Source organism: Castanea sativa, chromosome 6 (assembly GCF_040712315.1).
Source record: "Castanea sativa cultivar Marrone di Chiusa Pesio chromosome 6, ASM4071231v1".
Taxonomy (NCBI): Eukaryota; Viridiplantae; Streptophyta; class Magnoliopsida; order Fagales; family Fagaceae; genus Castanea; species Castanea sativa.
Window position 1 is genome coordinate 40012247 of NC_134018.1, and position 17200 is coordinate 40029446.

Here is a 17200-nt window from a genome sequence, read left to right on the forward strand (position 1 = left end):
TGCTTGAGGGCTGGGATGTGGGAATTGAGCATAAATCAGGAGTGTAGCTAGTTGAATTAGAAGATGATGGAGTGGTGAAGGGACATCAGGATAATGTGCAGGAAGATGTGGTTCCACCTGCTAAAATTACATTGCATGCATTGGTGGGTAGCCCTTCATCTCAGACAATGAGGGTTAAGTGCAGGATTAAGAATCATGAAGCAGTTCCTCTCATTGATTCTGAGAGCACTCACAATTTCTTAGACGTTGCTGAGTTGCCTACCTTACATTTACAATTTGACACTTCACAAATCTTGGAAGTTAAAGTAGCTAATGGTCGTGTTATTAAAACTTTGGAGGTGTGTCATGGAGTCACTATTTCAATTGAAGGGTATAAATTTGTGGTGGATTTCAATGTGTTGCATTTGGGGGGTTGTGCAGTGGTTCTTGGCACACAATGGTTATGTACTTTGGGAGAAATCATTTGATACTTCGAGTTATTAACCATGAAGTTTTCCTACCTAGATAAAAGGGTGTTTTTGCAAGGTCTGCACCCATCAGGGTCTACTCTTCTAGATGGTGATAGATTCTTTAATAGCTCTGCCAAGAAAGGTCTGGTACTTCAAATTGAAGTTGTCAAAAACCCTGGTCTTGAGCAGTCACCATTACCTATTGCACTGTCAGAGTTATTGAACCAGTTTTCTACGATGTTTGAGATTCCATCTGGCCTGCCTCCATTTTGAGGACATGAACATCAAATTACACTTAAAGAAGGCACCCCTCCAATCTGTGAGTAAGCCTACAGGTACCCCTATTTTCAAAAGACTGAAATTAAAAAAATTGTGCAAGAATTGCTTGATGTTGGTTCCATCCAGCCTAGTCAAAGTCCTTTTTCCTTGCCTATTTTACTTGTTAGAAAAGCTTATGAGAGTTGGAGAATGTGCATAGATTATAGGGCATTGAATAACGCCACTATTAAGGACAAATTTCCAATTCCTGTGGTTGATGAATTAATAGATGAACTTGCGGGTGCTACTATCTTTTCTAAACTGGATTTAAGGTTAAGGTATCACCAGATTCGTATGAAACCTGAGGATGCTATTTAGGAGTCGTTACATCAGTTGTAGAATACCTTTCCTCACCTTGTAGGCAAGGTGCTTTAAATGGGGGGAGTAATGTTAGATGCCTATAGTAGTTAGAACACATGAGCATAGTAGAGTAGTTTACTCATAATAATAAGTGGCAATTTAGTTAGCCCTTCGTAACTAACTAACTGATTAGTGGTTAGAGTTAGTTAGTTGGGGTTTTGTAACTTGCATATATTGGGAAGAGTACAAATTGTATTGGATATTGAGAATTGAATTGTTGATTTGGTTATTCTCTCTCTCTCTCTCTCTCTCTCTCTCTCTCTCTCTCTCTCTCTCTCTCTCTCTCTCTCTCTCTCTCTCTCTCTCTCTCTCCTGTAATTTTGCTATGGAGGATTAGGTTCCCTCAAAGCAACCTACTAGAATTTCCTAACCCATTTCAGTCATCAACATCCCCCGCCTACACCAAAAACTGATTGGTATCTTCGTATGATGATAAAGAATTATTATCAAGAGCAGACGCCATAAGTTGAAATAATCTAAAAAAAATGGTAGAATATATAATTCCATATACAAACAAAATCAGAATAAATGGTTAATAGTTGACTATATAGTTCCATAGACAAACTCAATTATAATAAATGCTTATTAATAACTATCATAATGATCAAATTTCATATTTAGACAAAAATAAATAAAAATAAAAACTATTTTGTGTTAAACTTGTTCGTGCATTGTATAAGTTATTGACTAGTGTAAAATAAAATTGTAATATGACTAGACATGTGACATGAAGAGAAAAATATATATAAATAAAAAAGATGAGGACACAAATTTTTATATATAAATACATCATGTTAATAAAAAAAAATTATTGAAAAGATCAGCAGAATATACCAAAATTTGTACATATAAGATAAAGCAACATATGAGGTGAAAGGATACCATCTAAAGAGAGAGTGAGAGATTGCATATGGAGGGATTCTCAACCCCATAAAAACAATATGAGAACGAAAAGTTAGGAAAAATTCATCATGAATGCCATGTGGTCCAAAGTCCATTACCCATCAGAAGTCAACCATAAAACAGCTCAGACACTTGGGTTAGAAATTAATAACATTCCCTTAGTTACCTTTCAAGGGAAAATATTCTTTTTTTTTTGGGGGGGTGGGGGGGGGATAGATGTTGACTTGAGTTTCAATGTTAAATTATGCTGCTAAAACATAGATTATGTTATTGAGTATGCATATGTAATTAGAGTTTTACTTTTAGTACATTGGATAATAATTAATAAGAAAAGTCGTGATTAACCTAACATAGTTAGGTTCAAACTCATAAAAAGCTTAAACATATTAAGTAAAATTATATATTTATATGTTATATTAATTACTAATTGAAGTCTCCTTAAAATAATCTCTCCCGACACGATTGAACATGCGCCTTAAAAGCATTGGGCTAGGTATATATTATGTCATTTGCTAGGAGGAAAAATAGTTGTAATAATGTTATTCGATGTATGATTGTAGTCATAGGTGGTAATTATAGATCGATATGACAATCTTTACCTGATGAATGCAAATAAAACTACTGCATAGAAAGGAAAAAAAAAACTCATGAAGACATTATTGGCCAAATTTCTGACATGCTGCACGTTCACGTCATTTTTGGGTCATGATTATTAGAAATTAACAAAGGCATGAGGGGATGTGTATGAAAAAGGAAAAGAATGATTAACAAAGACAAATGAAAAACAGAAACATGAAAAAATGGGAATCTGTACATTTTTGGACGCCCCAAGGACACTCTACACAAATAAAAGCAACAGTCAGCATGACAAAAAATATGGTTTCCAAAGAACTAGTATTATTTTTCTCCGCCCATAATTTGGCCTTGGAGGCTGTGAGGTCCAGTAGAGAAAAATATAAATGGTTGTAGACCTACCATCTTTCCTCTTTGTTTTGAATAATATTCTTTCATTTACCAAAGAATCCACACAAAAAAATATACTAATTTCATGGATAATTCCAGTCCCATTGCAAATTAATATAAAATGGGTAATTTTATAATGATATGAAAATTTTCTTTTGCTGAATGTAAAATGACACTATTCAACCATAATGAATCATGAGTTGTGGCTGTCGAAAAAACCAATCAACTGGATTTGGTGTAAATTGGGTTGGTATAGCCCTGCTTGGGACAACAATTTCTCTATTCATATATTTATGTGTTATATATTATGGTAAACTTTTTTAAAATGATGATGTTATAACAAAATTCAATCCCTTAGAATGAATAGATAAGATCATAAGATTTTAAGAACTTCACTCTAGAATTAATAACCATAAGAACTATGGAGAAGAGAATGATCTAGTCCATATTTGAGGGTTAAATACAAACTTTTCACTCCTTGTTTCAGTCCTGCTCTTTATAAATGTTGCAATACCAAAATAATTTCACAAAATTTGTCCTGTCTTTTACAATAATTCATGTCCAATCGTCTGACCCAAAGCACAGAATCAGTGCCTGAGCTTAATTAGTGTAATGTTGCGGCGCCTTGTCTTGTGGCCACCCAAATCTAACTTGAACAAAGACTTTAGTGATCAGTGGAATACTTAATAGGTTTTGATGCAACACCTGGATATCTCAATTCCACTGGAGAGGATTCTCCATGATTTTCCAGAACAAACTTTCTTCCATGGCAATGCTTTTAATCATTGTTGGTGAGTATTCTGTAATGGTAGAGTTATTTTACTTTTTTTTTTTTTTAGAATTTCTTTTTTAATTATATAAATACAATAAAATTCTACTTCATGATCAATGTTCTTTATTATTGGACTAAAATATTAATTAGTTTATAGTATAAGTGTTTAAAACCCATATCTCTTTTTAACGACAAGATACGGTGATATATATATATAATAATAATAATAATAAAAGGTGTATAATTTTTTTTGACTATCGAATAAATCATTTTTAGATTCTTGCGGAAAAAAAATAGTACATCGGACGGTTACAGTCTTCAGATATGGACAGAATTCAGGAGGATACACACACGTGGGACCACAAAAAATTGGTCGGCTGTCATCTTGATAAAATTTGACGTGTACCTCAGGTTTCCCTCCTTTCAAATCATGGCAAGTGAAAATTTAATCAGTTTGTGCAAAAGACTACCACATTAGGCTTAATGCCAAATATGATCACATGCCTTACCTAAAATTTTATTTTCGCTAGAAGTGTGTGTGAGTGTGAAGCATATTCACTAATCCAAATGATTTAAACAACTTTTTGATTAAAATGCTTTTGTCCTAACTCACATGTTTATGGACCTAATATGGTGTTGTTCATGCATCAAAGAGAGGAAGGTTGGTAGAGAATTGGAGGAAAGAAAGTAAAGATCGATGTTTAATTACCTATAAAATTAATTAACATGCACAATTTGTACCATAGCATTCAAGCAGTACTTTTCTCTATCATTTGAATTCTGTTCGAGTTCTAGAATATAGTATGAGTATCTCTTATGTTCTAGGGTTTGTGCGCACAATCCAGTTTTCCTCTTGAAAAAGACAACCACAGCAAGACCAAATCTCAACATAAGATCTCATTCACATTTACCCTTCTTCTTAAATGAGTCAAATATAAATAGCGCAATACCAATACTAGCTAGTTCCCAATTGTTGCAACTTGTTTTCACCAAAGTTAACACTGTACTACTCCCACTATAAGAAGAATAAGAATAGCAGCAATAGTAATAGTAGGAACAACAACCAAGCAAATTCATTGTCTATATTAAACTTACCACATATTTTGGTACATGCATAACTTTTTTTATTAATAGAGTTAATGGGATTGATAAATTCTAAGCACATCACAACTAAGCTTGTCCAATTGCACTTACTAGTGATTACTAACTCAACATATTAGCTGGGGCAATAATGGTAAATATGTTTGCTTAATTAATTAAATGATAAGGCTTCTGTTGACAAAGGCATACAATAATTGTACGCTTAGAGGGGAAACGTATAGTTAATGCTGATAGCACTAATAAAAAAAGGATTAATTAGAGCGAAAGATGAAGAAAAAGATGAACAGAAAGCAACCCATATGGCCCCATGGCATGTCTACTCAATAGCCTAATGATGTGATCTTCATCTTCCTCCACTCTCAAATCCTATTCCTTTCACCCACACCTGTTTCTGGCTTTATTTAGCAAAATTAAATTTACCAATCTTCACTTATCACCACGATGTCTAGTAGTGGGAAAGATTTGGCAGAAGGATCATCAAGCTCTCCGAGCGATCATCACCACCACCACCAGCACCTCCACCAGCAACAGCCAGCAACGCCAAGCCGGTATGAGTCACAGAAAAGAAGGGACTGGAACACTTTTGGACAGTACTTGAAGAACCAGAGGCCCCCAGTTCCACTCTCTCAATGCAATTGCAACCATGTGTTGGACTTTCTTCGATACCTTGATCAGTTTGGCAAGACCAAAGTTCACCTCCAAGGTTGTATGTTTTATGGACAACCCGAGCCGCCTGCACCTTGCACCTGCCCGCTAAGACAGGCTTGGGGTAGCCTTGATGCTCTCATTGGGCGCCTCAGAGCTGCTTATGAAGAGAATGGAGGCTCACCAGAGACTAATCCCTTTGCTAGCGGTGCAATCCGAGTTTATCTTCGAGAAGTGAGGGAGTGTCAAGCTAAGGCAAGGGGGATCCCCTACAAGAAGAAAAAGAAGAAGACTAATCAAAGCAAGGGAAATGAAGAATCAAGTTCTACCATGCAGTTGGCTTGATTCCTTTGTCTAGCTAGATTCAATATGGTAACCCCTATATCGCTTGCTTTCAAATTATATATGGATGAATAGTGTCTGCTTACAAGTCTAAAATCTTCAATTTCCAATAATCAAGACAGAAGCAATAATTAAGTTAATCTGATGAACTATAATCTCTATTATTTATTCATGTATATGTATATATATTGCAGCCTTGAATTTGATTTGTGGGACTCGGAAAATTGTGAAAAATAAATCATAAGTGAGAATGATAACTATTAAATTAATAAATTGTAATTAAGTTAGACATTAGTACTCTGTGAAGCTACATCATCGATTTTCCAATACAGATTATCTTCCCTTCAAACTAAACCCCCTTAAACCCTAATTTGTTTAAGCTCTAGAAAATTGTAAATGACGAACTAGTACCTGAGATGGATTTTTTTCTTTTTCTTTTTTCTTTTTTTGTAACTATAACCTCTTTTAACTCTTAGAAACACTAAATGCAAAGATGACAATGTAACTTGGCATCATTTACTCTTGAAAACTTCGAAATTTGTTGTGATTACATTTAGAAAAATTCTCTTTCCTCTCTTGTGCGTGTGCGTACATACACACACACTCACTACAACATTAACTCTTAGAAACATTAATTGCAAAGGTGGCAATATGATTAGCATTGTTTATCCTTGAAAACTTTGAAATTGGTTGTGATTACGTTGAGAAGAATTCTCTCTCCCTCTCTCATGCGCGTGCACGCACACGCACATCATGTAAAAAAATACTGTGTTTGTTGTGCATTGATTAAATATGTATTATTTGTATTAACTTTTCCCTAATTTGGCTCTTTTGAGATTCTGCTGATTTTGTGCCCCCATGAATGGTCAAGTGAGATATCATACAGTTTCCCATGTTAACATAAATTAAATAGACAAATGATTGAAAACAAATGATTAATTATGGTTTAAGGTTTCTCACTGAACTCTAAATTAATATATTAGTTGTTCATGCATGCTTTTTGTATGGCTTTTCTCATATATAAGTTTACATAAATAAAGTCATCATTTAATCGAATCTCCTGGATGTAGGAGAAACCCAATGCTAATTGAATATTAATTGCTTTCTCAATGTTAATTACTCCCCCTCTTTGACAAATGCCCCACCGGTTGCTTTTCTTTAGTGCAGAAGATCTATGCAAGGGCAGTTTTGATATTTTGTACCTCCATTTGTAGTATTCCTTTGTACCTTCACTAGATTTGCATTTGTCCAATACCAGATTTTGTGGGACAGTAAGTTTATTCTGTTTTCCTCAGAATGCTTTAGTCTTGTACTCTAAAAATGCATTGGGTCTGATTAAAAGGGAATTCTTGTTGGGGCAATCAAATGCTTGAGCTTTGTGCTTCTCAGTTTTCTCTCAGTTAATAACATGGTTCTTGTACCACTATATATTTTGCTCAATCTCACATGTTAGTGTCGGTCCTTCATGGGGAACATCACATTTAGTACAAAAATCATACCTTTTTTGTAATATATGCATTAGGTTAATAGATTGGATGGAAGTTTTTGGAATGATGTAAGTTTAGTTCTACTCAAACTTGTATATTGGAGCTATTATCATGTACTTGCTGCATGTATTAATTCATGTTAGCAGATATCTAGATGGGCGTATTAAAAACTTTGGGACATTCTCAGATAGTGTTGCCTTTAGAAAATGTAGCATAAGGAAACTCTTTAAGATATAGATACAGCCATGAAGTAGAATAGAATATATTCACTAAGACAAGGATTTGTTAGCTAGGGTTCTCTAGTTGATCCAAAAACCAAGAAAAGTTATTGTTGATCAAGAATATTCCTGGCCAATATTATTTATTACCTGTCAATTATCTCTCACAGATTTCGCAAAAGTAAATATTGTTTATATTGCGTATTACCTTTTTAGTCTCCACCTCATGATTTCTAGAAAAAGAGAGGGGCAAGGGGAGAACCTGGCCCATGTGAATCCTAGTCCATTGGATTAAAAGCACACAATCCAAAATGAATTATGTCAATGAATGAAGGGAAAATGTGAGACTCATTATTATTTGAGGGGATGGATTATACATTTATAGTACTTCTAGAGTAGAAAATAAATTCAATAAAGACTTGGTGTAACACCCACCCCCCCCCCCCCCCCACCCCCCACCCCCCACCCCCACTCCCTCCATTTTACAAGAAATTTTCATATGGACCCTTGGGTCAATGAAGCATATGCTTCATACACCAGGTGCAGGAGATACCTTCTCCCATTTTACACCCCCCAATAGAAACATGCCACATCAACATTTCACTAGTAAATTAAATAGACATATCACACACAATCGCTCCCTCCTAATACACCCTCTCTCCCTCTATCTTTCTCATTAGGTGAGACCTCCACAGCCGAACACTTAAGCTTTTATCACAGCCACCTAACACCACCATTGACGGAAATGGCTCCTAAACTGAAGCTCTTGTCTCCTCCTCTCTCTCTCTCTCTCTCTCTCTCTCTCTCTCTCTCTCTCTCTCTCTCTCTCTCTCTCTCTCTCTCTCTCTCGATCAAGCTCCCTCTCTATTTGACACACTCTCTCTTCAATCTTGTGCTAAAGAGAAACTAATGGCACTTGGTGGTGGTGGCAAAAGCTTAAGGGTTTGGGTGATTTGAACCATGAGTGAGAGAGATAGAGAGCTAGGGTGATGGAAGCAAACCACCCCCGGAGATAATGGCAACATTAATTGATGGTAAGAAAAGCTAGAAATTTGGTCGACGTCTTCGTGGTGTCTCTAGCGGGTTGGAGATTTGGTGGTGGTAGGAAGGAGTGTGGATCTAATGACTGGGATTTGAAAAAATGTTTGTGAAATAGTTTTTTGGGTGGTGGTAGGAAGGAGTATGGGTCTAATGACTGTGATTTGAAAAAAAATGTTTGTGAAATAGAGTATTTTGAGTTGTTATTGTGTGTGGTAAAATGTATTGACTTTTAAGTAAATTGTTGATGTCACAAGCTCTTATTGTATAGTGTAAGCCATAAGTTTTGCATCATATTCTTATCAATTTTCACTCCTATGAGTTTTCTAGAAGGGAAAGGTTTTGCTACATACAAAGGTATGTGGCAGCAAAAAGAAATGGACAAGTATCTAAAGTCCACCTAGTATGCACATAACCCTTAAACACGTCCCTTTTTTTTTATTGCCACATACCTTTGTATGCAGCAATTGTTATATAAAAGTATGCAACAAAACCTTTCCCTTTCTATAATTACCCTGAATGATAAGCTTAATTGATTGAGTTTTTGAGCATGACAAAAACCATATGTAATTACATCGGCTAATCCCAGATAAATGAATTAATTCTAATCTTAAGCAAATCATGTTTAATTGAAAGTTAGTTTATGGGTATTCATCCCGTGCACTTTGTCTACCAAGGAATAAAACTTATCGTGCTAAATGAAGTTCATAATTTTCAGTGAACTTTGTACATGCTCCACCCAATGACAAACTAGTACATGAATTATGTTACGTGTAGTGGAACAGCCCTTTACAAGATAGTTCAAATTGGAGATGGACAAGTTCTATAACGTGTTCTCAGTACGTTTGGACATGGAGAGAGAGAGAGAGAGAGAGAGAGAGAGAGAGAGAGAAGGTTGTTTCATAAGCTTTCATATCATGGTGTATGAGTTGAACCTGATTTCATACATTTTCAATGCATCTCATCTAATATAAATTAATGGAATGAATACTAAATTTTCAAATATTAAATGCATTATGCACAGTTTAATTGGTGACTCCAATTATTTCTTCTGATGACTTCAGTGTTCTTGATGAGTGATTCTAGTGTCAGTTTACAACGCTCTGACCAAAAGAAAGATGTGTTAGGCATTGGATGCTAAGAAAATACAAAAAAAATGGAAGTTTCTTTTCCGTGGGACATCAAATTCCACCTAACCTCTTTTCTCTTTTCTTCTTTCTTCTTCTTCTCTCTCTCTCTCTCTCTCTTTCTTTTTTCTTTTTAATTCTTCCTTTTGGGTATGGGTGGGGTTTTATGAACTTTTAAACTGATTTTATTAACTTTTTGCAGGATCTTCTGGCAAATGAATGAAATGGAAGAGATTGCTAAAAAAGAACTCTATTGAAGTTGCTATCTTTACCTTGACCACCGTATTTGCCAACTTTCAAGTTAGGGAGGTTTATCTATATAACTCTCATGGCATATATGCTGATCTTAAAAGTCTCCATTTTATTTGCAATTTGGGAATGTAATAGCACTTATTAGAATTCAAAGTCATTATGTTATTGTTGGTTTTGCCTAAGTCTGCTACTGGCTGTATTCTCAATAGTAGTAATAATATCACCATGGCATTCTGTTTTGTCTTTAGTACGTCTTACATGATACATTATCACCTTTTGTATAGCTTCCCTTTCTCCTAAACCCTATTAGGCTATTACACATTTACAGTTAAATGTAGCATCCACTTTTTCAAGAAATTTTATTTTTTTAACTTTCACACATCTTGAACGAATTTCAGATTACAACTCTTACTTATTGTTTAGATATGGAATTTGAAAATGAAAATATATAGTATGAAGAGGTTTATTAGGCTCTCAAAAGAAAGAATACCACTAGAGGCATTATATTCTTGTACATTCTTATAGTATTTTACTAGCTTATAACCCCTATATTGCAAAAGTACAGTATATATTTCTACTTAATAAGTACTAGGATGTGTAGATTCTAGTTAGCTTAACTAGTAAAGTTTTTGATAGTTAAATAAGAGATTTGGGATTTAATCCCTGCTTACATCAAAAACCAATTGATGTCTTGGTCTGATGATAAAAAGCATCATCAAGAGCGGACGTCGTAAGTTAAAACTCTTTCAAATATAAGTAATAGGATGTAAACTTTCTTTGTATTACATAGAAATATAATAAGTTTGAATTTAGTCTTTTATATTTATAGGTTTCCTGATTTTGCAGGTAAACATAATAGACACACAGTCAAAGTATAACTAGCTTATAAAACCTTTACATACGTAGGGGTGTAGTACACTCACACATAAATAAATTCGAATATAGTTTTTTTTTTTATATATATCTTCTATGTTTAGACTTGGCATTTGAAAATGAAAACATATAGTATGAAGAGGTTCATTAGGCTCTCAAAAGTAAGAATACCTCTAGAGGTATACATTTATGTACATTCTCATATTATTTTACTAGCTTATAACTCTTGCATATGCAGAGATACAATATATATTTATACTTAATAAGTAATAGGATGTACACATTCTTTATATTACATGGAAATATAATAAATTTGATTTTTTTTTTTTTATATTTCTAAGTTTAGATGCATGATTTTGCAAGTAAACATAATTGACATACAACTAAAGTATAACTAGCTTATAAAACCTTTGCATATGCACAAGTGTATTACACAGACATAAATAAATTTAAATTAAGTCTTTTTTATATATATCTTCTATATTTTAATATATGAATATGCATGTAAACATAATTGACACATAGTTAAAGTATAATTGAATGGTATTTGGCATGAAATTAAAGTGTTTTAAAATAAAGAGACACTTGACATTAAATTATAGGATAATTAGAATAACACTTAGTATAAAATTAAAGTACAATTATATCTAATTTGTATTTTAAATTGAACTTTCAGCAAGCTTCCACTTTATTATAATATATAGAATCTATGATATGGTTGGAAAAAAGTCGCTTGCAATTAGGAGAAACCATAAGAGTATTTCTATTGTCTCAGTCAATTTCACGTTTTAGGTTTTATTGCTATATTTATTAATTATCTCTAATTTAATAATCTTGGAATTTAATTTTTGCATATATGTTGAGTAGAATGTTTTAGAAGGACCTACTGCATGCCTATATTGTTTTTTTTTTGGCGGAGAATACTGCATGCCTATGTTGAGTAAGATAGATTAGGGACAATTTGTCTACGTATGCTTATGATAAACTATAGAATAGGAAAAATTATGATTTAGGATTGAGAGAATGGCTTTACAGTTTATAGAAAGCATTACCCAATCACGAAGGTAGGGTTTAAAAAGGTAAAAAGATTGTTGAAATAAAGAATGATATGTTGTAGAAATTTATTAGCAATAGCTATCTTAAGATTTTAAGACTATTTGGTGGCTATGTTTTAAAGTTTCAAGTGTATAGGGAAAAGATTATGCTTTTGAGTTGTAAAGAAGGAAAGAGAAAATTTTGTTGCTGATCAACGATGATGAACAGTAACGTGAACAATAACAGTATACCAAAGAAGAAGAGAGACTACATATGCCTATGGTATGCTCTAGAATAGGAACAATTATTTTCTAGAGTTATCACTATGTTTGGCAAAAAGAAAGGGGAGGAAAAAGAAAATGAGAGAAGAAAAGAAAGGAAAAATGGAATAGTTTTCTTTCATGGTGTTTGGTTTATAAGGTAAAATAGAAGGGAAATAGTGTTTTTTAAGGAAGAAAAAAGAAAAGGAAATAGGTGAACCCCATAAAAAATCCTCTCTACTTTCTCATTTCTTCCCAATTTGGAAAGGGAAAAAATGGTGGGTCCAATGGAAATGTATTCCCTCCATTATTCTTTTTATCCCTCAATTTCTTTCCAACCAAAAAAATAATAATGATTTTTTTTTTCTCTTCCCTCCTTTTTCTCCAAAGCCTTTCTCCCATCTTCTTTCAAACCAAACATAACCTAGGAGACAGGCTTTAAAATTATAAGAAGTATGTATCAAAAAGATAGTGCTTACAATGAAAAGAGGATGAACCAAAGAATAATAACTAGGTTGCATAAATTTATTAGCAACAGCCCTGTTTAGGATTTAAAGATTGGTTTGATAGGATATTTGGTGGCTGGGTTTGAGAGGGAAGAGAGCATTCCTTCGGATTGTAAAGAAGGAAGCAAAAAAGAAAACTTGGTAGCTAATAAGGGATTGTGAAGAAAGACATGAATAATATGTGATAGAGAGAGAGAGAGATCACTAAGGGTGCCTCCATCTTCAAATTTTACAACATATTCTATTAATGAATTCCTAATAAAATTCTCTTAATACCACTAAACTCTTCATTCCAAACATATATAAGCAATTGACCCCCCCCCCCCCCCCAATATTATTACTAACAAGAATTTTATGAAAAATAAAATTTTAAATACGTCCCTAGAATTGAAAATGTCCATTCCTCATCAACTAATTACTTGATTAATAGTTGTGTTACACTATGATGACCTAACACATGAAAAGCTTTTAAGCTGCCAAAACTGAAAATCACTCTAAAGACAGCCACTTATTCTTTCTTCTATGGCTGATTTATTTTCCTCTTGTTGGAAAAAAAAAAAATACTCTCCCTCTAGTTTTGAAGTGTCAAAGTACCAAAATTCTTAAAACTAGAAACTTACATACCAGTTCTTTTTTCACCTTCAAAAGCATAAGAATCAAGAACATTTCTTTTCTACCACATCATCAAATTGAAATAATGAATCGATGAATGGAACAATTTTCTATTCAAAATCTTTCTTGAGTTAATCATTGAAAGCAGGATCAACCTTATTGTCTTCCATAGACTTGACTTGTTTATGATCATTGTTATGCTCACCTTGCCCCTTGGTAGTCTCCATTGTCTTTATCATGCATTCCTTTGGCTCTTTTTGAAATTGGACTTGTGGTAAATGGTAAGGCATAGTTTTTCTCCAATAAAGGCAACAACAAAACAGAGTCAGGACTTGGAGTTAGGAGAGTGGCTCTGCTACTAGCTGTGTGCGGTGGCTCCAGCCTTTGATTCTACTACTTTACAATTAAGGATTTTTGTTCAAAACTTTTTAAATGACCAAGTTGTTTGTTTTGGGTAAAATAGATTGATTGAGCTTAATTTTTTTTAGTTTTATTATTAGTAATTTTTGTTGTTGGGCTAATTTTTTGGGCTTTTTTATATTTTGTTTTAAATTTAATCTATTAATTTTTATGGCCTTCAATATGTGGAAAATGCTAAAACTATAAAATTTTTACAAATTGCTAATGTGAGGAGTGCTTATTGGTAAGTAATAAATGATGCAAGTGTACGAACTAATAAGAATTTACTACTTCAATAGTTTGTAAAAATGTTGTAAAAAATTTTATAACTATAACATTATTCTTAAAGGAATCAATGGCATTGTTAAGGAGATAAAGTATAATTTTATTGAACAAAATTGCTAAAATTAATACCTATTAATATACTAATATTTTTTTATAAAAAATTAGGAGGGGCCATTGCCCCCTTAGACAATGTATAGCTCCGTCCATGCAGCAACATGATGCATTAAACAATACTCAATTACTATCGCAACTAATTGGCATGGATCAATCCATGAGACTTGAGCCTAATTTAGAAGATCCATGTTCTTGATCAATTGCTATTCAAGTAAGATTTTTACGCAAAATAGCAGCTTACAATCTTTCCAATATCTCTTTCATATTAGACAAAGCTTTCAACTTTTCTTTCATTTAGCACTCCCTTTCACTCAGCTACTACAAAGTCATCTTAACTAATAATCTTAAGAAAAAACCTTGATTGAAGTCTTATTCCACATTAGTCACCATCATGGACTAGGATAAAAATTGTTTGCAAGAAACTTATTTAGTGGATATAAAGGCTTGAGGATTTTAGCGTTCTAGTATATAAAGGAAAGTGTATGTTTTACACTATGTTTAGAAGTTAATAAAGAAATAGCAAGCAATAAAGGATTAAAATGAGAAGGTAATTTAAATAAATGAACCATTCCTCTGTCTCTTGTTTCAATGTTTATAAGGAACTGAGTAGAAAGTAAATAATCTTTTTGGAGAGTATTATAAGAAGGTATGGAAAAGAATGTACATATAAAAATATTAATATTATGTTCCTCCTTAAATTAATATTATTATTTAATATTACATTTCATTAATAATAGCATTTTGAAGAAAAAAAAAAAGTTTCTAAGACAAACAAACCTAAACAACTTTAATGATGATCTTAGGGTGTGAGAGAAGACATATTGGCATAGGAGGGCTAGCATCATGAGGAGAAACTCTTTCATTAAATATGTGTTTCCCTCTCACATGTTGTGGATCTCACAATCGTGTGGAATCCACATGCTATAAGAGAGAGAATGCACAAGATAATTATTACATCTCAAAAGACAATAAATATAGCAATTTAAATAGATAATAGATTGAGCTAAATGAGAGGCATGAAAAGCTAAAAGTTGCAGTATTCTAAGGGAATAATAGGAAAATTAAATTTGAAATCTTTTTTTTTTCTCTCTCTCTCTCTCTTATTCTGTTTGATTTTAGGGCGAATCAAAATTAGTATGTGAAGGAAGTGGAATGAAATAGGTATTCACATCTAATCATTTCATTTCTTCCTATTAAACATTCTAACAAAAGAGCAAAGTATTCCCCCCTTAAAATTCTATTTCCCTTCATTCTTTTTGCTCAATCCAAACAAGCTATTTAGGGAATTTTGAATGAGAAATAAAGAGAGAATTTTTCTTGTTTTTTAGGGATTATAAATAGTAACATGAATAGAAATAGTGCGTAAAAGAAGTTGAAGAAGAAGGAAAGACAAAAGGAATTCTAAAACCAATACACCTCAATACTCAAAAAAATTAATATTCCATTATGCTCTTTGAATAAAATGAAGCATATTTGTATAAACTCATTGATTCTTACTTCATCTACTACGACTAGGACTCCTAATTTGACTGATAAAAAATTCTTAATAAAATCCAATAAAACTCCAGAGACTAGTAGAGATTCAAGAATGATTTAGACCAGCAAAATTAGGAAGAAAATAATTGTAATAAAAATATGCACAAGAGTTTTATAAAAATTCACATTTGTCCCTGCACATAAAGCTCCCATACAAGTCATGGTTACTCAATTTACAGCTCTTTTAACCCTAAGACTCTTATATTATAGGATTAGAAATTATATAGGTCTTTCTTTAATTAAAGATAACATGATAGCCCGACACATAAGAACTTTTTAACCTGTCCAAAATAAACATCTATAGGCAACAATTTCACCTTGTGTTGCATCTCCTACACTTTCTTCTTTCTGCTAAATCCATCTTGCATGTAAGGGTGAGCATTATATTCTACATTTTAGTTTACCTCCTTTTTAGTATTGAACCAAGACACCTTTGTGAGGATACTATTATAGAAATGTGGGATTTTGGATTTGATATCATCAATGAGGAGGTTTTAGGAAAAAAAGAAAGATATTAAAAATACTACAAATTTTACTACATAAATCTTATAAACTGACATTATAACTTTTTTTAACACAAAAATAACAAGTAATTTTAAAATTGATTTATTTTGTTGTTGATATAAATCCAATCTTAGTTATTCTCATATTAACTTGTAACAGTTTTGTGGTAAAATTGGTAGTAGCTCTAATATTTTCCTTTATAAAGTGAGGATAATTGCCTTTCAATTTATGGCACATATCTTGCATGATAATTTTTATCAAAAAGAAAAGAAGAAAAAGTTTATTCATCCATTTCTTGTGTGTACCGACTTCTTCCAAATTTGTTATTAGTTAGTTACAGAATAGTTGTGCATGCTCAATTCTAAAGAAATCATTGGTGGGTAATTAATTCAAAATCAGTTGAACTTCGATTCTAAAACCAATGGATTAAATTTTCAATTTATATATTTTAGAGTAGAATAAAAGTGTGTGTGTGTGTGTGTGTATATATATATATAAATTCAAAATTCTTTAAAGAATCTCAACAAAAAAAAAAAAAATCTTTTAAGCAATCGGGCACAACTATGATGTCAGGATATTTAATAAATTGAGTTATATGTAGAGGGAGTTTCTTTGTATTCCTTTCCTTAAAACATGACATTTCATTTCTTATCTGGATTTAGTTCCACACTTTTTATTATATGTACTAATGGGAGATAGGTTAATTGTAAGTATTCTTCTAAAAAAAGGTTAATTGTAAATATAATTCTTCTTCTTCATCATAAAAACTGAACAAAAGCTGTCTGTAACAAAACCCAACAATGTTTAACACACGATGGATTTGAGTCCTAGTTGAAGACAGACGGAAACAAATTGAAACTGACTAATTGACAACCCTTACTTACATGCACAGTTCCTATACTCGACGCCTAAACTTGCTTTGTTCTTGAACCTCCACAGAACTTCTGTGCAATTCACTCCAATTCTTAGAGTCAAAGGTCCATTCATTCCTTTCTTTGGAGACTCTCTCTTAAGCCCTAGTTGACCTAATTCATTTGTGTGTATGTGTGTGAGAATGATATCTATCCTAATGCAAGTAATTTAGTGCCTTCAATGACACTG

At 32.8% G+C, this 17200-nt stretch overlaps 1 protein-coding gene across 1 annotated transcript; it reads left to right on the plus strand.

Moving 5' to 3' along the window:
• The first annotated feature begins 5129 nt into the window (after positions 1–5129).
• On the plus strand, positions 5130–10222 carry LOC142637929 (protein LIGHT-DEPENDENT SHORT HYPOCOTYLS 10). Its single transcript, XM_075811907.1, has 2 exons — positions 5130–5883; positions 9926–10222. The coding sequence occupies exon 1, from the start codon at positions 5308–5310 to the stop codon at positions 5854–5856; it is 549 nt and encodes a 182-aa protein (XP_075668022.1). The 5' UTR covers positions 5130–5307; the 3' UTR covers positions 5857–5883; positions 9926–10222.
• The last annotated feature ends 6978 nt before the right edge of the window (positions 10223–17200 follow it).